The 24236-nt window shown below is 35.9% G+C and overlaps 4 protein-coding genes and 2 pseudogenes across 4 annotated transcripts; 3 read left to right on the top strand and 3 right to left on the bottom strand.

The window, feature by feature from the left end:
• Window positions 1-2147: 2147 nt before the first annotated feature.
• On the bottom strand, window positions 2148-3472 carry LOC106379600 (protein C2-DOMAIN ABA-RELATED 3). The gene is made up of 3 exons (XM_013819518.3): window positions 2952-3472; window positions 2641-2736; window positions 2148-2562 (listed from the first exon to the last, which is right to left on the bottom strand). Exons 1-3 carry the CDS (start codon window positions 3069-3071, stop codon window positions 2272-2274), a joined length of 507 nt encoding a protein of 168 aa, XP_013674972.1. The 5' UTR covers window positions 3072-3472; the 3' UTR covers window positions 2148-2271.
• Window positions 3473-3608: 136 nt separating this feature from the next.
• LOC106381309 lies at window positions 3609-7026 on the bottom strand (annotated as a pseudogene).
• Window positions 7027-8285: 1259 nt separating this feature from the next.
• Window positions 8286-8988, top strand: LOC106380384 (non-specific lipid transfer protein GPI-anchored 8). The gene is made up of 2 exons (XM_022696522.1): window positions 8286-8616; window positions 8912-8988. Exons 1-2 carry the CDS (start codon window positions 8286-8288, stop codon window positions 8986-8988), a joined length of 408 nt encoding a protein of 135 aa, XP_022552243.1.
• A 698-nt stretch (window positions 8989-9686) lies between these two features.
• Window positions 9687-10685, top strand: LOC106381308 (nudix hydrolase 21, chloroplastic). The gene is made up of 2 exons (XM_013821210.3): window positions 9687-9937; window positions 10037-10685. The coding sequence occupies exons 1-2, from the start codon at window positions 9768-9770 to the stop codon at window positions 10440-10442; spliced, it is 576 nt and encodes a 191-aa protein (XP_013676664.1). The 5' UTR covers window positions 9687-9767; the 3' UTR covers window positions 10443-10685.
• A 102-nt stretch (window positions 10686-10787) lies between these two features.
• On the top strand, window positions 10788-12828 carry LOC106378115 (annotated as a pseudogene).
• An 8867-nt stretch (window positions 12829-21695) lies between these two features.
• Window positions 21696-23919, bottom strand: LOC106378114 (splicing factor 3B subunit 4-like). The gene is made up of 6 exons (XM_048748606.1): window positions 23698-23919; window positions 23476-23533; window positions 23271-23348; window positions 22951-23051; window positions 22098-22815; window positions 21696-22012 (listed from the first exon to the last, which is right to left on the bottom strand). Exons 1-5 carry the CDS (start codon window positions 23905-23907, stop codon window positions 22801-22803), a joined length of 462 nt encoding a protein of 153 aa, XP_048604563.1. The 5' UTR covers window positions 23908-23919; the 3' UTR covers window positions 21696-22012; window positions 22098-22800.
• Between the last annotated feature and the right edge of the window lie 317 nt (window positions 23920-24236).

Genomic DNA, 24236 nt, shown 5'->3' with positions numbered 1-24236 from the left:
ATATGAATGTCAAAAGAGACATGATTGGAATAAATGGAAAGAAGCAATACAAATCGAACTTGATTCGCTTAACAAACGAAAAGTGTTTGGATCTATTGTACTCACACCTGAAGATGTGAGACCAGTTGGGTACAGATGGATTTTCGTTCGAAAACGAAATGAGAAAAATGAGATTACAAGGTATAAAGCTCGCCTTGTAGCCCAAGGATTTTCTCAAAGACCTGGTATTGATTATGAGGAAACATATTCTCCTGTAATGGATGCGATCACATTTAGATTCCTGATGAGTCTAGCCGCTGATAAAAATCTTGAGATGCGTCTCATGGATGTTGTTACAGCTTATCTATACGGATCATTAGATACTGATATCTACATGAAAATCCCTGATGGATTTAAAATGCCAGAAGCATTAAGTTCCAAACCTAAAGAGTTATGTGCAATAAAATTGCAAAGATCATTATATGGGTTAAAACAATCTGGACGTATGTGGTACAATCGTCTCAGTGAACATTTAACAAAAGAAGGATATGTGAATGATCCTATATGCCCATGTGTTTTCATCAAGAAAACAACATCCGGATTTGTGATAATCGCGGTATATGTTGATGATCTAAATATTATTGGAACTCAAAAAGAAATACAAAAGGCATCAGACTATCTCAAAGGAGAATTTGAGATGAAAGATCTTGGACAGACACAGTATTGTCTTGGCCTACAAATAGAACATTCACAAAATGGTATATTTGTGCATCAATCCACATACACTAAAAGAGTGTTGAAACGATTTAACATGGATAAATCAACTCCTCTTAGCACCCCGATGGTCGTTAGATCACTTAACATTGAAAGTGATCCATTTCGACCACCTGAGGAAAAAGAAGAGATACTTGGTCCGGAAGTACCATATCTAAGTGCAATTGGAGCGTTGATGTACCTTGCAAATTGTACACGGCCTGATATATCATTCGCTGTTAATCTTCTAGCAAGATTTAGCTCATCTCCAACACGAAGACATTGGAATGGAATTAAACATGTCTTTCGTTACTTACAAGGGACTATTGATTTAGGCTTATTTTACCCTAAAGATTCAAATGGTCAAATGGTTGGTTTTGCAGATGCAGGATATCTTTCAGATCCACACAAAGCCCGATCGCAAACAGGATATGTTTTTACGATCGGAGGCACTGCTATATCTTGGCGTTCTCAGAAACAAACGCTTGTGGCTACCTCTTCAAATCATGCTGAGATCATCGCACTCCATGAAGCAAGTAAAGAATGTGTATGGCTAAGATCAATAAGCCAACACATTTGTTCAAGTAGTGGGATTGACAAAAGTACGGGGCCAACTATTCTATATGAAGACAATGCAGCATGTGTTGCTCAAACGAAGGAAGGATATATCAAAAGTGATAGAACAAAACATATACATCCAAAGTTCTTCTCATACACCCAAGAGCTCGAGAAGAAGAAAGAGATTGAAGTAAGATATGTCCGATCATGCGACAATGCAGCCGACCTCTTCACAAAAGCACTTCCTACTTCGGTATTCAGAAAACATGTCCATAACATTGGAATGCGTCATCAGAAGGATCTATGACTGCTCAATCGAGGGGGAGCTTACGTAGTTGTACTCTTTTTACCTAACTATGGTTTTTCCCATTGGGTTTTCCTAGAAAGGTTTTTAACGAGGCAACAAAGACGTTAAGCGAGAGCGGAGAGTGACACCGGTTCCCAAGGGGAGTGTTACGAAACTTAATTTAATACAAGATGGATGATCAAGGGGGAGTGTTATAAGATAAACTTTGAAATGATCCTCCACTCCTTTACCAACTCAAGCACTATGATCATCTACTCATCAAGCACTATGATCATCTACTCATCAAGCACTATGATCACCCACTCATTTACCAAATCAAGCACCATCTTTGATATTTTATGCATTGTTGTTCACTATAAATATCATCACTCATCTCACTATTTTGTACACCATAAACAAGAACAAGAGTTTATAAGAAAAGAACCATTACATCTTCTTCTTCTTACTTATAATAAACTCTCTCACTTATAGTAGTGTTATTTGCTTCCTACGGGTATTAAATTCTACTCTTATTTAAATTTCTCGATACTATAAATTATAAGTTATTTCATAACAATTATTATTTAGAACTGTTTATTGTAAGAATATATCACCAAACCGAACCCTCATCTTCGAAGGCCTCGTATTGTGGTATAATGGGAAAAGCCCAATAAGGTAGTGTTACAAGTTTTGTTTTACAAGCCTTTAGAACCAGGCAGATCAATCCACTGAAGCTCGAGTTCCACTTCACCACGCTCAACGTTACGGAGACGGAGACAAAAGCTCTGAACGATTCGATCATTGCTCCACCGTATGTAGCTTTCCTCGGCTAAACAGTTGCTGCGGTTCGGATGGATCGTCGATATTATGGTTCCGTCTGGTAAGCCAGATAGCTCCATTCGTAGAGCTTCAATGTACGGTTTCAAATCTATCTCGGCATCTCCCATTTTATCATCCTTGCTAAAGAAGTCATGGTCGTATACAACCTGTTCAGGTTTAAACCAAGATGATTTATAAAAGATTGTCAACCGGCTCGGTTTAGATGATGTTATAGTTAAAGTTACCAGATTGAGCGGGAGATTCGGGTCGGTAACCGTGAAGGTCAAGTCTTCTTCCCATTGTGGGTTTACGTTTTTCTTCACCACTTTGGTTTTGAGTTTCTACAAGATTTTACACTGTAAGCAGATGAAACCAATGTTGAAGAGATCGCTAGGCATTTTATAGAAAATTTCTCACGCCTGTATTGATTTTTTTGTAAAATTGTTTAAAAAAAATATTTTCGCTAATGATCGATTTGCTGCTTAAACTGGTTTTTAAAATACTGGTTAAAACTTGAAACAATCGTTGGAGAGGTTTGTGGAAATCTTGAAAGAACCTGACGGCCAAGCTTGAGGACGACGTAAGGATCGCTGCTGGAAACGTCACGGACGGCGAGGTTGACGCCGCGTTTGACGTGAACGCGGAGGATACCTAACAGATTATCCATCAGCGACATTCTTCTCCGACAAGAGACAACGAAATTGCAATGTTTGGCTACTACTTGGAATGACGCGAAATATTATATATTCATTTTCTTTGTTATCATGAGTCATGACATTATTTGTTTTGGCTTAACGTGAGGACCACTCAAGCGCAAGTTCGTGGGATTCTAAATTGTATATATTCAACGGTTGTTCATCTTCGTGGATTCTATTTAATTAAAAAAAAATCGACATGCAACTCATAAACAATACCCTACCATTTTCTGTACACCACGTTCTTGACATCAAAAGTTCATAACGAAGGCTTTAACCATTGTTGTCACCTACGGTAATACTAGAGACTAGTCTCACACATCGGTAGTTAGTTGGAAAAGATTCTAAGTAATATATAAAACATATGGGTTAATCCAATTATCACCAATTGGTTTTAGGTTGGAAGCCTGATCCAAACAGTTCAACCCGATCCAAACAGTTCAACCCGATCCTCATCGATCTACCTCAAAGTTGGTCAATTGATCCTTGTCCAGCATCCAAAATCAAGTGCTGATAAATGAGTTTCCAACCTAAAATCAAGTGCTGATATTTATCTTCTGCATTTTATATGCAAATATCCATTTATCAAATTTCATTCGGTAACATAATATAATCAAATTGAGTTACAGAGAAATGACAAACCATAATGTACATAAAATACGTAGGAATTAATCTGTACGGTGTCACAACTCACAACTACGTAGCTTACATGTTAACATATCCGGATCAGTTGGGGAAATCAGCATACTCAACGAGAGGCTGTGTAGCGTCAGCACCAATGGAATCCAGGGTGACCTCTCTGCGTTGTGGTCTCTTCGTCCGGAGATGTCGAACAGTTACAAGAGAGGCTAGAAGAAGAGTCACCATGATGGAAATATCAGCATAGTTTCTGCGAACCCACAACCTCGCAAGAGCAAGCATGATTGGCAATCTGGATACTGGCTCGTTCTCGAAAGCTTGGTTGTAGTAACTTTTAGCAAGATTGAGATCAAAAGAAAGCCCTTGACCATACTCATGCATGTAACCGAGGTTGAACATGGCTTGTGCATTTAGTTGAGATTTTGCATACATGTATGCCTCTGCTGCACGCACAAAATCCCTCCCATTACCCTGAGAAACATACAAATACAAGCCCAATACAAGTCGAGTCATGAGCCTTAAGATTTTGAGGGCCAAAGATATATATTATTTTTTTTGGGGGGCCAAAGATAATTTATTAAAAACTTTACAAGTTTTATTTACAATTTAGGAACCTATGTCTATATATATTAATTTTAAAAAATTTGAAGACCCAAGACGATATTTCATTTTGCTATGCCGAGAACGCTCAGGACATTGAATGTTTGTGAACAAGTCCAATACTTACCCGGCCATGGTAATATGCATCTCCCACAAGCAAAGCAGCATAGTCGTTTCCTTGTTTAGAGGCTCGCCACCACAAGGCATGAGCACGCTCCTTCCTCTCTTTAGCCGTGCAAAATTCAGAAACTCCCATGCACATGCTCCTTTCACCGTACTTATCCAGGATCCAGGCAGCATTACTTTGTGCAACTTCGTAACCAAGCTCTGACATTCTTGAGTACAATATAAAAGCCTTTCCTACATCACCCTTCATGTAAGCTTCAAGAGCCCATCTAGAGAGAGAATTCCATGGCCCTCTTTCTGCTACTGACTTGTAAAAAGCCGCAGCCTGGATATAAAATGATAATGAAGTGTTTTACCGAAAAAATGATAGTGAAGTGAATAAGCGATCAAAATAGTTCCTCTTAAAATAATTACTGACATAGTGCCGTCTCACATTTATTTTAGGGTCTACTCCAAAAAAAATATTAACGCTATATTAAAAAAATATTAACGCTATATTAAAAAAATAATGTCTAAATTGAGAAATATAATTTAAAATTATAGGCTTTAATTTATACATTTATTTAAATGATCCTATGTTCGAACGCACCACTTCTACACGTTTAAAAAAGACATATATATATATATATATTTTTTTTTTCGTAACACATACTCCCTTATATATTATTAGACTATCATAAATTGTTTGTTGATTTTGACTTTTCACTTGAACCCTACGGAAATGAAGTTCATTGCACTTGGCATTCATGGTAAGGAAATTAGTTACCAGTTTCAGCATGTTGGGATTCTTCTTGAGCTCGGCGCCAGCATGTAACATCTTGGCGATTTGATACATAGCCTTTGGTAGGCCAGCATTTGAAGCGACAAGGAAGTATTTGGTTGCCTTCTTCACATCTCTTTTGACTCCAATGCCTTTAAGATACAACATTCCAAGGTAGTACATCCCGCTTGGGTCTTCACTATCAGAAACCTTCTCAAAACATTATCTCGCCTGCAATTTAAGATAAACATATATCTATGTAATCTGTTTGGGGGCACTGATATATGCTTAACTTATGTAAAGATGTCCTAAGGACTAAAATGAAAGAAACACCAACTTCCTTTCTTCAATGTTTGCTTAAATATTACTGACATCAAACTGTGGTATCTTTAAAACTAATGAAGACTATTTGGTCACACAGTCAAGAATCCCAACTCATTTTTTTTGGGTACAAGTTCAGCTATTATAGAAACTAAACTTCTATTAAGAGACAGAGTAAGCAGGGGAGTATGAAGCAACAAGGAACAAACTGACCTTAGTGTAATTCTTATCTACTCCATAGCCTTTGACATACAAGTACCCCAGGCCAGTAAATGCTGAATCCAGACCTCCTTCTGCAGCAAGTGTGAGACATTGAAACGCCTTGGTATAGTTTCTCTCAACACCGGTTCCTCGGGCATATATCTCACCAAGAATCTCCATTGACCTCGGCTCTCCTTTCTCTGCTGCCTTTGAAAACCAGTACACTGCCTTGGCGTGATCATGTCTAAATCCTCTCAGAGAAAAGTAATAAAACAATCCAGTTCTGTACATTGCTGAAGGATGCCCAATCTGTGCCTGGTACTCCAACATCTTGAAATCTTCACCACGGAATCTCCTTAGCACATCTTTGTCTTCCTCTGCTCCTCTATGAATTCTAAGTGGTACAACCATGGGGGAATCCTTAGAGATCAGAAAGCTACTGACTGCTGCCTCCGCTACTTCAGCATATAGCTGGACAGCTTTATCATACATCTATCAAAAAAAATAAAAAAAATATTAAACAAGAATGTTATCTTATCTAATCTCTAGGTTTTTTTTTTTTGGCTAAAATTTGGTTATCTAATCTCTAGTTGTATAGATGTTGACGTTGTTTACATCTAGTTGTATATATCTGAATGCAAGTGCCATCTCGGACTGCATATTCCCTCTCTCAGCCGAAAAATGATGTTGCAGAAACGATTTGTCTCCATGCTTCTCCAGTGTCATTCCCCATCCCATACACGAACCCCATCACTGACTGTGCGTGCGGATCTCCGGCCGATGCAGAAGCGTTCAGCTGGGTGACCGCTTCCTCCATCAAACTAATGTTTCCTTTGCTCGCTGCCAAGACCATCTTCTTGAGGGAAGAGTAGTACAGAGTCAACGCAGGGTTGACGACTAAGTCATCCAGCTCCAAGATTGGTCGCCAAGAACCAGGATCAAGATCCTGGTCGGATTTAGATTCCGTTTGTACGAAGTTATCGGTGTTAGAACCATCTTCGGTGCTGTTACTGTCGAAGCCATTGTGGAAATCTTCATCAGAGAAGTTGAGGATAAAGTGTTGCGCATGAACGCGGTGAATGTAAAGCAAGAAAGTGAGCAGAGAAAAGGCTATGATCTTGTGACTTAAGACACTCATTCTACTTTCTCAAGTTTCTTTATAGCTTCTCACTTCTTGTCCGTGATTCGATCGAGTTGAGAACAAGAAGAGAGCAAACTCAATAAGTCAACACGATGGAGAGGAAGCAGGGGTGATAAGGTAGTTCGAGAAAGTTCGTTGGACTTTCATATTTTTACTGAATAACTAAATCAGATATATATTCAACCTTTGACCGCGGGCTTTCTAGCCAATGTTATTAATGTTGGTGCAAACAAACAAAAAATCTATAAATTAATAATATAGAAACTTTACTGTTTTTTTTAATTTAAAGAAAATATTATTGAATTAGAAAATTAATTCAAAAAAAAAAAAAATCTATTGATTATTTTTATCGATCCCTAAAGGTTATATATACTAGAGAGTAGGCATGGGCATTTCGGGTATCGATTTGGTTATGTTAGGGTTTTCGGGTTTTGGATAATTCGGATGGAGGGCTAAATGATCCATTTACTACTTGACATATTTTTGGTTTGGTTTGGTTCGGATAGTTTTGGATAGTAAATGTAGGAACCAGAAAATACCCGAAAAAAATTATGTTCTCATTTGGATCTGGTTCGGGTTCGGATAATTCGAGTAGTTAAGATAATTTGGTTAAAATAGCGGTTATTTAGGGTAAAATATCAAATAATTAAGATGATTTAGATAAAAATTTGAGATATTTCGGATAAAACTATCCGGATAATTTCATATACTTTCGGGTAGTTCGGATACTTTATAATAATTTATTTATTTTCAACTATTTTCAGATACTTTTAATATAATTTTAAATTAAAAATAATATTTAGTTATGTTATATGTATATATAATTAATATTTTTAAATATTCGGATACCCGTTCGGTTTTTGGTTCGGTTCCGGTTCGGTTATATTATTTCGGATATAAAAATATAAAAACCGTTCGGATATTGGTCCGGTTCCGATTTTGGGTATTTCGGTCCAGTTATGGTTATTTTGGCCAGGCCTAAGAGAGAGCATCGACGTGAGACTAGTAATACAATATCCAATTTATTGGTCAACAATATAAATTACTTTACATATTTGTTATTCTAATTCAATGGACACTAAAAATAGATTATAAGAAAAAGATATCATTGTTACATGCATTAGGCCGGGTAATTAATATTCAGTCAAATTGCACGAATTTGGATTAAGACGTTAATTTTATAGTTTTAAAGTCTTTAATCCTCTTTGCGCATTCAATATTATTAGAACAAATCAGGTAATTGTTCAACTAATTCAGAAACAAAATATATAGTTGACCACCCAAGAAATCAACAAAAAAAAAAATCCCACGTATCCTTTCTATATATTAGAAAAATACATGCATACTTGTTATTTAAAACCAAACAAGAACACTGGGTAAGTTGCATAACAAATATTGTATAAAATAATGGATATTACAAGATCACTCGGCGTAGCCACCGTCCTCGTAATTCTCTACTCCGTTCAAGCCACAGTACAAATGGAACAAACTGAGGAAGCAATGCGATGCGTAGAAAAACTAATACCGTGTCATCCGTACATTAACACGGACTCTCCTCCGCCGCCGTGGTGTTGCAATCCGGTAAAAGAGATCGTCGAGAAAGACGAGACATGTCTATGCGGATTCCTCAACCATCCGGACATGCTTGCACTCATTAACATCAGTCAAGATGACGCTCTAAATCTCATTAATTCATGTGGAGCTAGTTATGATGAATCACTTTGTAGCAATAGCACTGGTGAGTTCTCTTCGTCCAGCTCTAGCTATATTAAGTGTGACTATTGTATCGCTTAGATTAAATACGCGTCTCATTGATATAATCGCGATGTGTTATGTAAACGACACCATGCTAATTAATATGTTTATTTTCCCACTGAAGTTTCTTCGCCTGATACGTCGCCGGGAGCTACGACCACCGGTATGCACTTAATTACTTTCTCTGATATGATCAAGCTTAGATTTTAGATTTGCTATATTGAATTTACAATCTTATAATTATCTATGTAACTGATGTGATATTCTAAATGAAACAGAGAGCTCTTCTGGCAGCACGACGGAAAATGCAGCCCTAGCTATCAGTTTCTTGGGATTTAGCTTCATTTGGCTTTGAGATGATTTTGATTCTTCTTAAAACTAGAAATGAAGTTTATAGCTTCACGTTTGTGGCTGAAACACATCAGTATGTCCTCCGTAGTATTGTGATTTGTATTAATGTCATTGTTGCCTCATAAGCTAGATTTATGATTAGAAATGTGCGTGCTACGAGTAATAATTCTCTTTTTTCATAAGCTTAAAATAAAATAAAAAGCCAATGCTAAACACAGCTAAATACTCTGTATATACCGTGTCCGAATTACATGCGTGTTCATATTGTGTGACCTTTCACCACTTGTTGGATTCTCCACGCGCATAAGCGCGTCCCCCCTCCACAACACTCTTTTCTTTTCCGCGTTGGTGGGGGTAATGTATGATGAGTCTGTTGACAACAGAGTTTGATTTTCAATTTGTAGAAAATGATCTAAGATTAGAAGATGATGAAGTGAATTTGTTATGAACCTCGTTCTAATCTGTCTTTGTTTACAATGTGGGAACAGTTGTCACATGAACTAATCTCAAAATAATAATAGAAGACAGAAGCTTGATTAACCGATAAAGTCAATTCAATAACCGAAAACAAAACCGGAATCTCCTTCCATTAACCGAACTAATTTCAAATACAGGAGGAAGTTATTTGACCAAAAAAGTGTATAATCTAACTTTAAATTACTTCAAAGCGCGTGGGATATTTTCCTTATAAATACACTTCCCCAAACCCAATTATCTTCACAATCTTATCTCAGACTTGATCAAATCAATTTCGGCAGAAAAGGAAGAAGACAAACAAAAACAATGACAGAGTTATATGTTTCTCTATGCATCTCAAACTACTCAAACATCGCATCACACTTTCCTCCGACATACAACAACAACATCCCGTCGAAGAAAGTAATCTCTTTGGTCTCTCGAACCGGAAGAGATCTGCAACGCTACAACACCACAGGGTATCGTCAAGTCGTCGGGTACGTTACGTCCAATTGAAAATTAAACAAAAAAAAACTAATTTAAAAAAAAAATTGATTTATTCTTTCAAAATGGAATCTGATTCTTGTTTCTTGCAGATGTATACCGTACAGATACAAGAAACACGGTGGTGGTGGAGAGATTGAAGTTCTTTTAATAAGCGCACAGAGGAAAGAGAAAGGAATGTTATTACCTAAAGGTGGTTGGGAGATTGACGAATCAATTGAGGAAGCTGCTTTGAGAGAGACGATAGAGGAAGCTGGTGTTACGGGACAGCTCGAGGAATCACTTGGGATGTGGCAGTACAAAAGCAAAAGAGAAAACATGATGGTTCACGACGGATACATGTTTCCTATGCTCGTTAGCGAGCAGTTTGAGATTTGGCCCGAATCTGGGTTTAGACAACGGAAGTGGGTTTGTTTGTCTGAAGCGATGGAGTTGTGTCGGAATGGGTGGATGAGAGAAGCATTGGAAGTGTTCATTAACCGGAAATGCCAAGGATGATGGCAACTTTTGATTGTAATTAAAAGATTTAATAGGAGTGGGTAAAGAGCAGGTCAAAGTTAAAGTCTTGTGATTTGATTTATTGATTTGTTAGGTAGGCAGGGTATTTAGTTTAGATAGACTCATTTGAAATCCACTAATTGTTTGAAATCTTTGGCTTTCATGTAACTAATGTGTATATAAAATGAATCAGCAATCTTCTTGATCTTGAATAAATCGACTGCAAGGCCTGTTATTTTACTAGTCGCTGCCTTTTGTGACTGCCAGAGAGCACAGCTTGTTGCTCTGATAGTTGCGATTAATGGAAATTTGATTAAAATTGCGGTCGCATATCACAGCAGCTAAATGCAAAGAAACAGAATCTTTGAGTCAAAACTGTGTGTGTTGGAGAAAAAAAAAACGAAAGTAGCAATTAGACCCTCAAAAGATGAAGGTATAGGAGGAGGATACGGGGAAGAAGAAGAGGGAGCGAACAATGGCAGTTAATAGCTTAGGGATATAAGTCATTGTACCGTCGTCTTCTGGACATGGTCTCTTCTCTCCTAACTTATGGGCCACCTGCAGCGTCTCTTCGTGTGCCTATTCCAGGTACTGGCGCGGACGAATCAATGTGGTAAATTCAGCTCGGCGGATTAGTAATCATCTCAGGTTGTCTGTCTTCGTCGGATTCTACATCACCGTCTTCGTCTATCTCTGGTCCTAATACGAAACTCTACGTGATTGGTAAGTTCCCTTCCTTTCTCCTCCTTCCAGTTCTCTTTTCGATTCTTTCATCTTTTGCTTAATCTCAAATTCATGAATGATACTTCTGTAGTGAACTAAATGTGGTTATGGACACACTGTACGTTATTATTCTTTGCTGTTTAGTTGAACATGACTAGTGTTTTTTCGAGAGATTCTTTGGGCGAGGGAATCTATCTGTTTTTTTTTTTTAAATTCAAATATATTAAATCAACATGAAAACGGGAATACGATTACAAGCCCGAGTAGCACCCAAATCAAATTATTGTTTTTAACCATGCAGGTGGCAGCCTGGTGATAAGTGGAGAATTTGGGGCATTGAGTAAAATATCTCTCATGGGTTTTGATTCCGGCTAGGAATTAAGTTGCTATTGTTTGACAAGACTAATAAACTTGGGGCTAAGTTCATGAGACCATGTCTTAGGTTTCATTTAGTAAACTTGGTGCCGGGTACCGGTCTCCTATAAGATTAGTTGGCCTTTGGCCTAGACATCCTTAGTTTGAAAATTAAGAAGAATGTTTTCTTTAATTGGTATATGTTCTGATGAACTGGGGAGATAGATATATCTTTCTGATGCTGTTAAGCTTTATGTTAAGGGGATTGTTGCAAGTTAATTAGTGGTGTTCAGAAATGGCCAAAAGAGGCTTAATGCTCTCTTCTGTTTTTTCTTGTTACTTGCTAGCTTTCTACCACCTTTTGATGCCTAGTTTGTCTCTCTACCTTTACCGTATAAGACTTGAACTTCATATAACGAGGCGTTTGATGGTTTTATTATGCACAGGGCTTTCTTTCCGCACAACTGAAGATAACTTAAGAAAAGCTTTTGAACAGTTTGGCAAGCTCACACTTGGTAACCCATAACCCCCTCCCTTGTTCAACTTCTTTGTCAGATCTTTTTAATTAGGTGTCTGTTCAGTTACCATGTACGATGATCAGGTAAGAAAACTCAAAATGTAATTCATTTTCTTGATTGTCTCCGTTTAGTTAACTTGGTGATGGATAAAGTAGCAAACAGACCAAGAGGGTTTGCTTTCCTGCGGTATGAAACAGAGGAGGAGTCAATGAAAGCTACTGAAGGGATGCACGGAAAGGTAACACATTACTCTCACGCTTGTCGGTTGAGACCAAGAAAGGGTTCGTTTCAAATAAAAAGTTTGCCAACTTGTATTAACTATTGATTTGGTTTGTGTACAGTTTTTGGATGGAAGGGTTATATTCGTGGAGGAAGCTAAACCAATGTCAGATATTCAAAGAGCTAAACCTAGATCAGATCAACAGAGCTCAGACTAAACCTCGTACCTTTCGCACCTGGTAGCTACTTTGATCTTGTCTCCATACTATGATTCTGTGTAATTTTCAATCTTCTTTTCACTTTTGAGGTCATACAATGTACTCATTGCTTAACTCCTACCAAGATTTCACTGAGGGAGACAGTCTAAAGTAAACTCAAGTCTGGACAAAAAAATGCATATTTATCTTTCAAAACAAATGTAATCAGGTTCCTTTATTTAGATGTAATAGGTTAACAAATAAACTTCAAAATCGAAGTTTAGTTGTCTTCACTCTTCGGCTCACAACTTTGATCACTTTTAAACAATAAACACATTTGTAGAATATTTTTTTGTAACTATATGCATTTGTTGATTTTTTAGTGTATTTGTTATATATACTAGGTAGTCGTCCGCGCTACGCGCAGATAATTGATTATAAAGTTTTGTTGCAATCAAATTTTGTTGTTCGAATACCAACAACTCTCCAAGTGGTCTTCGATGTAATGAATGATCTCTTGGTTCCCACACGTGAGTTTGAGTTGCACAATCCTTAAGCAAAGAATTACTTTCCTTAAAAAGATCAATTCGGATGAAGTGTAGATAGCCTGACTTATAAATGGCATATCTCATAAACCATTACTCCTTTTGGTATGAAACCAATTCGCCGCGTGCTCTGGTTGAGTTGAGAATCTATAGCAACTGGTTTCACGGTTAAACTCTTCATGGTTGCAAAGATATCCTTCTTTGAATGCACCTATGTCGCTGTTGGCTCTAGTGTAGCTTGTATGGTTGATCGCATGAGCTGGTGGTCCAGCTACTGACTTGAGGTCCTCATCATTTCGTTGTTGTTAGATCTAAAGTAGAGCGACGACTTCGTGTATGGGAGTTTAGTTTTTTTCTCCACATAAAGCTTTGTATGATGTCAATGTTGTTGGTGTTAAAGTAGAAGCAAGTTTTTAGTGTTGTTACAAAGAACAGTTTCTGTAATAACAAAAGAAAAAAGAGTAAATAGATTAGTATAAGATTTTTAAATGCGATATCTTGTTTGGATACTATAAGGAATCATTCTTAGGTAATATAAATTGTTTTCGAGTTTGTCATAGTATGAACTATTTTATTGTTTAAACTTTGAGTGCTACTGAGAGTTTTATTTGTAGCAAATCTTAACAATAAATTTGACATAATAATTATCTTTACTATATTATTTTTATATGATCGTGGAATGCTTTAAAATCAAGGAAATTAGGTCTTTTAATATTACAATAAATAAGTTCAACTCAAACCTGTTTTTAATGTTAATCTTTGGGTTCTTATAGTTTTATTTTATTTGGTCAATCATCTAGTTATAAGTTGTACTGAGTATTACATAGTGTTCTTACTCTTTTGGTTATGGCTTTTAGACCCATTTATTGATTTGGGAAGTGAAGACAAAGTCGTAGGAATTCAAAGACAATTTGTAAACTAAACCACATGCACTAAGAAACATTTTTGTTGAACTTTTCCTCAATACCAGGCTCAATAGTGATGTAAGTGATCTGCTTCATTACTTCCAAAGAGCTGAAGAGGTCGATTACCCGCTTGTGAGCTTAAATATGTCCCTTGTGTTTGGTACCTACAATACATAAAACAAAAAAAATCTAGGCTCCCACAACATAGGTCAACTAAATGACAAACTCAGACCAAAGTCGGATTTGAATCACAGCAATTAAGACTGGAGACTGGAAAATATATAATCATTGTTGTACAATGGCTGTCATAAGGTGCTCATTTATATTTATACAGAACACCAAGTGTAAAATAAACAAACCATTTACATTTTTTGATGTAAACAAACCTAACAATAATAAGATAATTCATGATGTAACTCCCAGGGGAAAAATCCTTGAACAGCTGGTTTGTACTGTTCTAGCAATGAATGTAAAATTTTGTTTTGATGACTTGGTTTGACATCTCTCACGGATAATCTTTTGCTTCATTCCAAATTCTATTTTGTAATTACTCACACAAAAACCTATGAAGATTGATGGAGAACCTATCATGGTCCATATCTAATTGATGAAATAGTTAGATTATCCAACTGCAATGATTGTAAATCTGACTGAAATATATATCCCATTGTATACACTACAACATTAAGCTGGATTCATTAGATTCTAACTCCAAGTGACAACAACAAAGGGAAGACAGAAGATAGATAGTCATATATTATAGTGAAATTTGTAACTGTACCTTTGTTTTTCTTGTTGGTTCGCAGCTTTCACCAACTCTTTATTTGTCCTCCTCTTCCACACATGTGTGACTGATCATTTGATCCCATACACTTTATATATGCAATGAGTAATGCCACGACCATTCAATCACAATACATAACGGAAAATCCATATGGAACCAAATAAACCCATACAAACCAACTATAGAATAAGAGACAATTGTGACAAAAAGGGAAAAAAGAGTTACATAAACAATGAATAGTTTCAAGACTTTTGTCTACTAAAAGCTGATTTAAAATGCAACATTACCGTTTTCTAGAGTGCTCTTAGACCTCCCCTTTCTTTTTGTTTCATAGCTTCTTTGTTAATGCATCTCAATTCGACTGTGGAATCATCAAAACAGGTGGAAACTCTGTTTAAGAATAACTTCTCTACAATGAACCCGTAGAAATGCAGTATTTAAAATGGATTATATATACCTCACGGTGAACATCACTAATAGCCGTCTCCGAAGGTGCAGCCCTTGGCCTTAATAGTTGCGACTTGTGAAATGCCTAGAAGCTCGATCGAGTATCATATTTCAAATGAACAACATCAACTAAACCAAGCAAAATAAAGTTTAATAAGGGAAAAACAATAGCTTACCTTGATAGCATAAGATTGGCCATGAACATAGGTTTGATACAAAACCTATTGTAAATGCCAAAATAATAAACAATATTATGGGATGATTTTGAGGATACACCTAAACAGATCCTGCTAGGTATTGTAAATGTGAGTATTACACTAACTACTTTGATAGTTACATATCAAATTTTTACACTGGTCAACATACTCACTGATTATCTTATTACATTTTCATCCTGAAAATCAGACAACTAAATTTGACGTCAGACACGCCAAGGGAAATTTCTACTAAGCAATAGTTATAAATGTGTACACTTGCTAGGCGTAGAACATAAGAGGGAGAGAGAGAGAGAGAGGGAGGGAGAGAGAGAGAGAGAGAGAGAGAGAGAGAGAGAGAGAGAGAGAGAGAGGGAGGGGCAAAAGAAGTGACTTTACCTCTCCACGGATAAGTTGGGTAGTTACTTCCACTGGAACTTTCCTGCATATCGTTTAAAGCTTCCTAAGTAACATCATTTGAAGAATAAAACAGCCTGGGAATTTGTTGTCGAACAAACAGTACCCTATAGATCATAGATATGATTAAATTATTTATGTATAAAAGATTTATACGGTTAAAACATAGAAAAATTCCTCTCGATAAGAAAGTAAACAGACTAATGAATCTAATGAAATATTGAGAGAAAATTAGCAAATGCGGTGGTGTCAATGATGAACATATACTGAATATAATACCTTTTTAAGCTAAACAGTGAGGAAGCAGAAAAATAAGAGCGTTTAACGTAGGCAGTCGGCACGTACCTCTTCATCAATCATCAACAGAAACTTTGACTCTCCAGATCCCGGTAAAATCTGGTTGAAGAAAAGTGCAGAAGGAACTTTCGCGGTGGTGTCTGTCGATCGGTTTGCCATGTCGATATTACAAATGAGCGTGAATAAATTTTTACCGACTGAGGAAGAGGACGATGGAGATATTTTTATTTGAAGAGGGGGATGTGTGAGTAATGAAGGTAATTTGAAGAGACATAGCTATTGTCAATTGAGAGAGAGAGGATGCGGAGAGGTGCTCCAAGTTTCGTCTGGATGATTAATTAAGGAGCTTTGAAGATGCATTGTTAATTGGGCTCTAACAAAATACAAATTATATTGTGGGCCGTCGTATATGTATAATGGGTATAGCTGAAAAGAAGTCTGAGAAGAAGCTGACGTGTAAACTTGATTGGCTGAGAATATTTTAGCCGACGTGGCACCCTTTAGAATCTCCAAAAATAGCTCCTTTTATATAGTAGAGATTGTGGAACCGAACACTGATATTGACATCAGAAGGCACTGTTTTAGAGTTTTTACTTTTCAGAATTTTAAAGATTCTTAATTATAGATTAGACAACTTTATGTTGGTTGATCACCCTCATGCATGTATCATCAAATAAAATCTAACATTTGGTTTCTTCTCAATACTTCACAAAACAAGCCGCACGTTAGCACACGATTTATGGTTTTGAGTTCTGAGTATTGTTGTCCACTCAGAAGGGTACGCATTATATAATAGCGCGGGGATGCTAAAATTACATGTGTTGTTGTAGTTCAAAATGTTATGGGAGATAGAGCCAAGTGTTTTGTTTAGTATAGTCGTAGTGATTATTAGAAGAGATGTATAAGAAGAGAAGAGATGTCTAAATTCATACTAATGCACTTGTATAATGTTTGATATTCTATTTAACTGGAGCTGCAAATGAAGATAGCGAATGCGAAAGTGATGTATATCTTAATACTGCATGTTTACTGGTGGAGTTGGCCAATGAGTTTAATTGCAGTATGGGACTCCACATCCATCCAACTATCTCTGTAAACGTTCTTGACAATATGGGTCTCGAAAAAGTTCCTTGTCTTAGAGTCGCTCTTGGTTTTGACAAGAACAAATTAAAAAAAAAGGAATTGTTGTTCTAGATGTAGATCTTTTTCTTAATAGTATGTTCTGTTTCAAAACTTTATTTCTTTTTTTTTTTGATGTGTGATCTCTTCTTAATAGTATGTTTTATCTCAAAAGTTATAAAATTGGTTGTTTTGAAATAGAGGACGTGGTTGTTATTGAGTTGTTGTAATAGATAGCTGTCTGGTTTCTGTTAATTATGATTTAAATAAAAGTTTAACACATCTGAAGAAATGTTCTTGTCAAGCCTTTGCCCACTTATGTCGTCGGACCATTTTCAGGAATACATACAGAAAACATGGCTAGTTGAAAGTAAGCAAGATTGCACTAGGTGTGAAAATAGTCTATTACAAAGGGATCAAATGAAATATAATTTAATAGATCTTTTTATCGAGCAACTTAATGTGTTACAAAACCTCCCTTTCGAGTTTGAGGATGGCCATGAAAGCTTCTTGAGGTACATCAACTCTACCTATGGCTTTCATTCTCTTCTTACCTGCTGCATGTTTTACACGCATCAAATTTTCATAAAAAAATAGAAGTAGAAAAATAAGTTAACCTTTCTTACTTTACAACACCGGTGACATTGTGATTAACACATTGGTTGCAGCGGAGAGATGCGGGAGATCTATCTAAATTTTTGCTGCAGCGAGTACAAGAGAATAAGTACCAACCATTTTGGCTCAAGACCTCGACAATCCTAGCCTTGCAAATAAAAAAAAGCTTCATGTGTGTGTTGATTGTTCTCTAAATAGAACGTTTCTTCTTCTGCATGTAGAAAAGGAATAAATAAATTAATAAAAAAGTTCACCAAGAGAAAAGATGCACCATTTAATATTATAATTTAAAGGTGAAACAGATTTAAACTTTGTTGGAAGCCTATTAGGTACCTGCTCGTGAGAGTTGGAGAGGAAATTGTTGAGATCTCCAATCAAGGAGGAGTAGAGGGATTCCCATGAATTTCACTCTGCTCTTTCATGACTCTTTCTTCCTCTCTCAGATCTGAGTTGGCAGATTCATGACCTTCTTTAGATCGTGAAATCATAGCAGTAACATCTTTCCTAGCCTTCATCTGAATGAAGAATAAAGCATCCAATATCCAAGTAAGTTGAACCACAAAATATATCAATCATGAGAGTAGATGAAGTTTATATATTGAACTTACACTGGTGGCCTGAGTAGCAGCCTTTCTTTTGCGTCCACGACCTCCTTTCTTCTCAGTCTCGGCTTTTTGGGTCTCACCTTCTATCCCATTCTTGCAAAGCACACTAAATCAATTAAGTATCTCTTTCTCCAGAAGAGTCTCCTTGCAGTTTTCCTTCAAGAGTCAGAAACATGGCTCAAATCAGGTAGTGAAAAGTAATACCCATTTACATAGCAAAAAAAAAAATCGAAGAAATCGATGGAATTCTTAACAATCAGAACACGTGAAACCCGGAACAAACCTCTTCCCGTCGCTGGCCATTACATAATCCCTAAGAATCGAAAATGAAAAACAAAAAATATCAAAATAGATACCTATTCTTTCAAAGTAGGAACCTAAATCCCCTTCTGAACATCGATCGTACTCTCAACCTGTTCATATTTGTAGATTTGTGATGAAGGAAACGGAGGCGTCGATATAGAAACTGGATTCAATGTGAATAACCATTATGACAGAATTAAAACAAATACATTGAACCACATGGAAGGTGAAGAGATGAGATTATGAAAAGCCGAGATGGCCAGGTTGAGTTTTGGAAGAGATGATAACATGGAAGCCCTAAGCCTGCAACGCTTAAAACACAAAGTTTTATTAATTTATCAGACCAAACGTGAATACAGAAATCAGACCAAACCCATAACCCAGTCTCGCAAAGTAAACCAGACATTAAGTGGGCCCCACATTCTTTATGAACCGCTGATGTGGATGCCTTAAGATGTGGATGCCTTAAGAAGAGAGTAAACTGTGGCATTATATATACTAGGATCGGTCCGCGCTACGCGCGGAATATGATATATAATTTTGTTTAAAATATACTTTTCAGAAGTTTTTCTTTGTTTGTATTTGGATTTATTGATTGTGTGAATGTTCTTGGTTTTGAAATTTTTTGTTCACCATAAGTTTATTGTTATTAGACCAAATGAGGGAGTAATTTATTCTGGTGTGAGCGAGTTCGAGAGATGGTGAAATTAATTAAGTTTACAAAAACTAATTTTTTTATTTGTTAATATTTAGTGTATTCTTTTATGTTTAAAAAGCATAATGTTTAAATTTGAGAAACATTATGAATTAACATATTAAAAAGAATAGGTGGGCTTGCGAGTGTAATTGTTGGACTTTTTTAGATTAGTAACCGTATACAATAGTAAATAGTAAATATGAAAAAAAAGACTTAGATCATATTAATTGTTTGGTCTTGTCCACACCAGTCAAGCAAATATTAGATATAAGTTTGCAATTTAGTAGTTTTGTAGTATTTCAACTTAAACAAAGTAACATGGAAACATGAAATTGTTTCTCAAACAGAAAATATACCTACTATTCCAGATATACCTATCATTCGGATTGTTACCTTTTGAATTTATGTTACATTTTTTGTATTTTTATTGTTCAGAGATTTGTGTTTTGTATATTGGAGGGTACACTGTTTGGTATACTGTGTTTTTGCATATGAAAACACATAGAGTGTATTTGGGTCGACAAACAATGATAGTTTGTTGGTTGGAGTAGCTAGAGTGGAGGTGGTGATGTATTGGAAAAAAAATATTAGGATAACTTTTACGAACTAACCATTTTGTTTGTAAAATGAGTTTCTATTTTTGGGTTGTTATCCTATATGGTGTTGTAAGTGGAACCTTTTTTTTATTTGATCTGGTCGTGGACATATATGTTTTAGTTGAGAATGTTTATTCATATTTATAAAGGAAAAAATAAAAAAAAATAATTCTAAAATTTAAAGTTTAGCCAAAAAAATTTCCAACTCACAACTGCACCAATTTTAATTCTCAGTTTTCAGTCAAATATGAATAAATGTCATTTTTCGTTAACCAAGTCATTTTCATCTAGGAAAAAGTAAATCATTTAATTTAGTTAATTATATTAATGATTGACTTTTGACGGATCCATGTGGCTTGATCAACACAATTATGAGATTTTTTTCTATTTTAAAGTTGGTGATTAATATGATTTATTTTACAAAAATGAGACAAGTATACATAAAATCTACTTAAACACAACTGAAATCAATTCAGAGACAACATTAAAATAAGTAAGCGCTTAACCTCAAACAAAACTTAATCATAAATATAAAATGATAGTTTTTCTACGAATTATTTCTTGAGACGATGTTTCTTTCTACGATTTTTTTTCATTATTGCTTGAATTATATATTTTAAATTAAATTTTTAATTTTTCGGTTTCATTTGTATTTAAATATATATTAAATATACAATGAACCGATAACACAAATATATAATGGTAGGTAAATAAGAATTTGCTTTTTTATTCATGATGAACAAACTAAAACTATTTGTACTCATATTTTTTAATTTTCATAACTTAAAATTATAATCAAGAAATCAAGCTAAATGAATAAAAAGTTAAATTAAATTTTCGATATGATCAAATAGTCTTTTATCTTGTTCATTCAGGTTCTTATGAAAAAAAAAATTTATTTGAAAAAAATAATAATTTTATTTACAACTGATTTTTTTAATACCTTTAAGATAATTGAATTATCGTCTCCAATCTTAAAAATAAATCGACCTATAAATAGGTTCTTTTTGGTTTAGTGATAAAATAGTTTATCGATCTAACTATATTTACAATTTTGTAAAAAAAATCAATTTTTAAGCTATAATATCTTTCATTTTTTTGTGTATTCTTTGCATTAATATACATCTTTACTTACCATTTTTCTTTCTCGGCTGCCTTGAAATCTTCTTGAAAAACCCTTCAATGAGACTGTTAAACTCATTTTGTGAAACTCAAGGAGGGAGAATTAATAATAGAGTGATTTTCTCTAATTTATTAACTTTGATACTCAACTTTGACGAACTCTACGTCCCAATTCTTGAGCTCAGTGTTGCCATAAAGATAGATAGCATCGTCATACAAATCTTTCGTTGCTATGCATCTCTGTTGATGTGTTTTTATGAAAAATACTCTTATATTCTATGTATGTAATGATAACTGTTAGCTAAACATCGTTCTATTAAAAAACCGTGAGGATACGCGTTGTACGTTAGAATCATTGTGATCAAGAAACTGTTGAAAAAGCTTGAAACTGAGAGAGAATCTGTTAATGTAAAGTTTAAGGATATTGTGAGAAGTCTTTCTCATCTTCTTCTCGTAAACCTGAGAACCAATACCATTGATAAGTAGCTTAACCTTCTTGGATATTCATGTGTAGGAGCTGTTCGTCAGTTGTCACTCTGGCTTGAGTGAGAGACTGAGAATTAGTTAAATGACTTTGAGTTAAAGAAGCACTGTTCTGTTAAGAATTGATTTCTTTATCATATATTTTCAGTCTTTTATCAGTAATGGGACATCTCTATAAACTATGAGTTGAAAAGAGTTAATCAGGATCCAGTGATTCCAGAGTAAAAAAAAAAACAAAATTTTGATGGAAAACCATTTCCTTGTTGGTTCTTGCCAGCTTGGATATGATCAGATAGTGAAATATCTCCTCCTCCTCCTTTTCCTCTCTTTCCTTATCAGTTCCAAGTCCAGTTTCTCCAGCTTGGCTGTAACTGACCACCATATACTTTCCAATAGGAATTATACCAAGACTTGTTTTCTTCTTGTGAATCTGAGAGGAAAAATATACAAAACCAAATAATCATCATGTTAGTTTCTTGCTTTGTCTGAGGCGTCTAAGGAATAGTTTCTTATACCTTTGTGAGTCTCTTCTTCAGTTTAGAACGTGAAGTTGTTGCATTCTTCTTGTTCTGTTTGGTTTTTTTAGTCCTTCCTTTTATTTGGTCTCTCTCTCTCGTGATGTATTTCTTTCCACAACTCTCCTCATCTTCTCTATACTTGCCGTGTGCAGCTTCTTCTGCTCTCATCTTGTCTTGTTCCTTTGTTATTGCTTTCTCTTCAGCCAATTTAAGCTTGTCAGATGAAATCTCTTGGTTTGCTTTTTCGTAGCTGTCCCAATTAAGTTCTACTTCGTCACTTCCTCCTTCTCTTGCAACTTCTGTAATGTTCTCTGACCACAACGAAGTGAGCTTCTCTCTTAATGACTTGGATCTTGACCTTACAGCCCAAACTATTTCATTAAAGCTCTCATCTTCTCCTCGGTTTCGTCACCGCAAGAGACAAACTCAGAATTTTTAACTGTGGTGTATCTACACTTATATGTTAATAATATATGTAAACAATGAATTGTGAGCCGACATACACAGTAAGACACACCATACTTTCCTGCATAGCAGTGTGCTTAGACGTTGTGAGTATTCACTATTCAGGTTTGGTTTTGGAAGACCAATGCGTTTAAACATTGTAGAGGTTGCACATATGATTACTGACTTGTAGGTGCTCGCCGTCGGTGTCTTTCTTGTAAGCTTAAGAGACTGTTATTTGAAAATTACTCAGATATTATCCGGCCATTCCCTGCAATATTCATTCATAGAATGAGTTGATAGAGAAGATATTTATGTGAAACATATTGGGAGTTTGGGAATCTTTCTGATAGCCAGGTTTATAAAAGTAATAACCACGAAAGAAGCTAAGACTAAACAGAATTACCTCAGTAGCAGCATGAGATGCGTCATAGGAGCCATAACTGATGAAACCGAAACCACGTGAGTTCATGGTATCACGATCCTTACATGATCTGAAATGAAGAACTGAGAAAATATTACTCATATGCGTACAGCAATTCTTTTCCCCACAACAAAGGACATATTAATTACTCATAGATTACAGATAATACATAAACAAAAACAAAGATTCTACTTCAGGATTAGAACGTATCACAAAAAGTCTGTTCATCCACATCTTGTAAAAACCGAACCTTATCAGAGATTGTAGTTTCCGTACGTACCAATAAATTAGAGTAAAATTACCATTACCACCAAGACATATACTTGCATGGTCAAGGTTTCCAATGAAAAGGTTAGCACCAACATCCAAGCTCTTCGTATCTTGAGAATTTCAATCCAAGAAACAAAGTGTTAGCAAATTCCTAAGAGAGCCATCCGCAAGAGTGATAGTTCCATGAGAATTTCTTAATGAACAAAATATAGGATGCTCCAGAAACAAAGACGATACCTTTGTTAACGCGTATAGACTTCCCATGGAGCTTAATCATGTTAAAAACCTTAATTGGCTGCAGAGAAGACATTACCATTTCAGCCAACAAAGAAGATCAGGACTTACATAGTCATCATCTTCCTTGCTTCAGAGCTCAATGAATCCATATAATTTTTTTTTCGGGACAAAGAAAACTTGCAGAGAAGAAACAAATTTATACTCAAGACTCCAAGCAGTTACCTTTGATTGATAATGAATCATGCCATTGTTTATCACCATGTATCCTGGCCTTAGCTTTGTCCCACTCTCCATTAGTGATCTCTTCTCTCTATCCTCTTCACCATCATCAATGGCTTTCTCTTTATCCTTCACCGCTTTCATCCTCCTCCTTTCTTCCGTCGCAGCTTTCCTCCTACTGTGCCGATCTCGTTTCCGACGATTGTCTTTCATCCAGGAAGTCTTAGGCTTCCTCTCATAGGCGATAGCTCAGAGCGAGAGGAGTTTGTCATTGTGTTCTGCAGAAGATTTAAGAGTTAATATTAATATGATTGTGATGAATAAAATGATGAGATGTTATGGACCGTTTTTGATTTCCCATTGCAAGAGGGGGACCAACATATGTTGATCGTGGTGACAATCAAACGACGCAATCGAAACCCATTGAGTCGATTCGTCATGTTGACTGCAGCTTTCGAACAGCGGACAACAAAGAACGGGATGAAGACATGCGGGTTGAGAGGGTTAGGTCACTTGCTATCAGCCGGGGTTTCATGAGAAAA

The sequence above is a fragment of the Brassica napus genome, chromosome C2, assembly GCF_020379485.1.
Source record: "Brassica napus cultivar Da-Ae chromosome C2, Da-Ae, whole genome shotgun sequence".
In the NCBI taxonomy this organism is placed as follows: Eukaryota; Viridiplantae; Streptophyta; class Magnoliopsida; order Brassicales; family Brassicaceae; genus Brassica; species Brassica napus.
The sequence above is the reverse complement of the archived record's forward strand: the minus strand, read 5'-3'. Positions and strand labels throughout refer to the sequence as shown.

Bases quoted from the DNA above. Each gene is read 5' to 3' on its own strand.
- LOC106379600 (XM_013819518.3), bottom strand. From the start codon at position 3,071: ATGTCGCTGATGGATAATCTGTTAGGTATCCTCCGCGTTCACGTCAAA. The intron at 2,737-2,951 runs GTTCTTTCAAGA...AAAATCTTGTAG, and splicing joins TCCTCAAGCTTGGCCGTCAG to AAACTCAAAACCAAAGTGGT. The intron at 2,563-2,640 runs GTAACTTTAACT...AAACCTGAACAG, and splicing joins CGAATCTCCCGCTCAATCTG to GTTGTATACGACCATGACTT.
- LOC106380384 (XM_022696522.1), top strand. From the start codon at position 8,286: ATGGATATTACAAGATCACTCGGCGTAGCCACCGTCCTCGTAATTCTC. The intron at 8,617-8,911 runs GTGAGTTCTCTT...TAAATGAAACAG, and splicing joins ACTTTGTAGCAATAGCACTG to AGAGCTCTTCTGGCAGCACG.
- LOC106381308 (XM_013821210.3), top strand. From the start codon at position 9,768: ATGACAGAGTTATATGTTTCTCTATGCATCTCAAACTACTCAAACATC. The intron at 9,938-10,036 runs GTACGTTACGTC...TGTTTCTTGCAG, and splicing joins GGGTATCGTCAAGTCGTCGG to ATGTATACCGTACAGATACA.
- LOC106378114 (XM_048748606.1), bottom strand. From the start codon at position 23,907: ATGAAAGACAATCGTCGGAAACGAGATCGGCACAGTAGGAGGAAAGCT. The intron at 23,349-23,475 runs GTATCGTCTTTG...GAAATTCTCAAG, and splicing joins GTCTATACGCGTTAACAAAG to ATACGAAGAGCTTGGATGTT. The intron at 23,052-23,270 runs GTAATTTTACTC...ATATTTTCTCAG, and splicing joins TATATGTCTTGGTGGTAATG to TTCTTCATTTCAGATCATGT.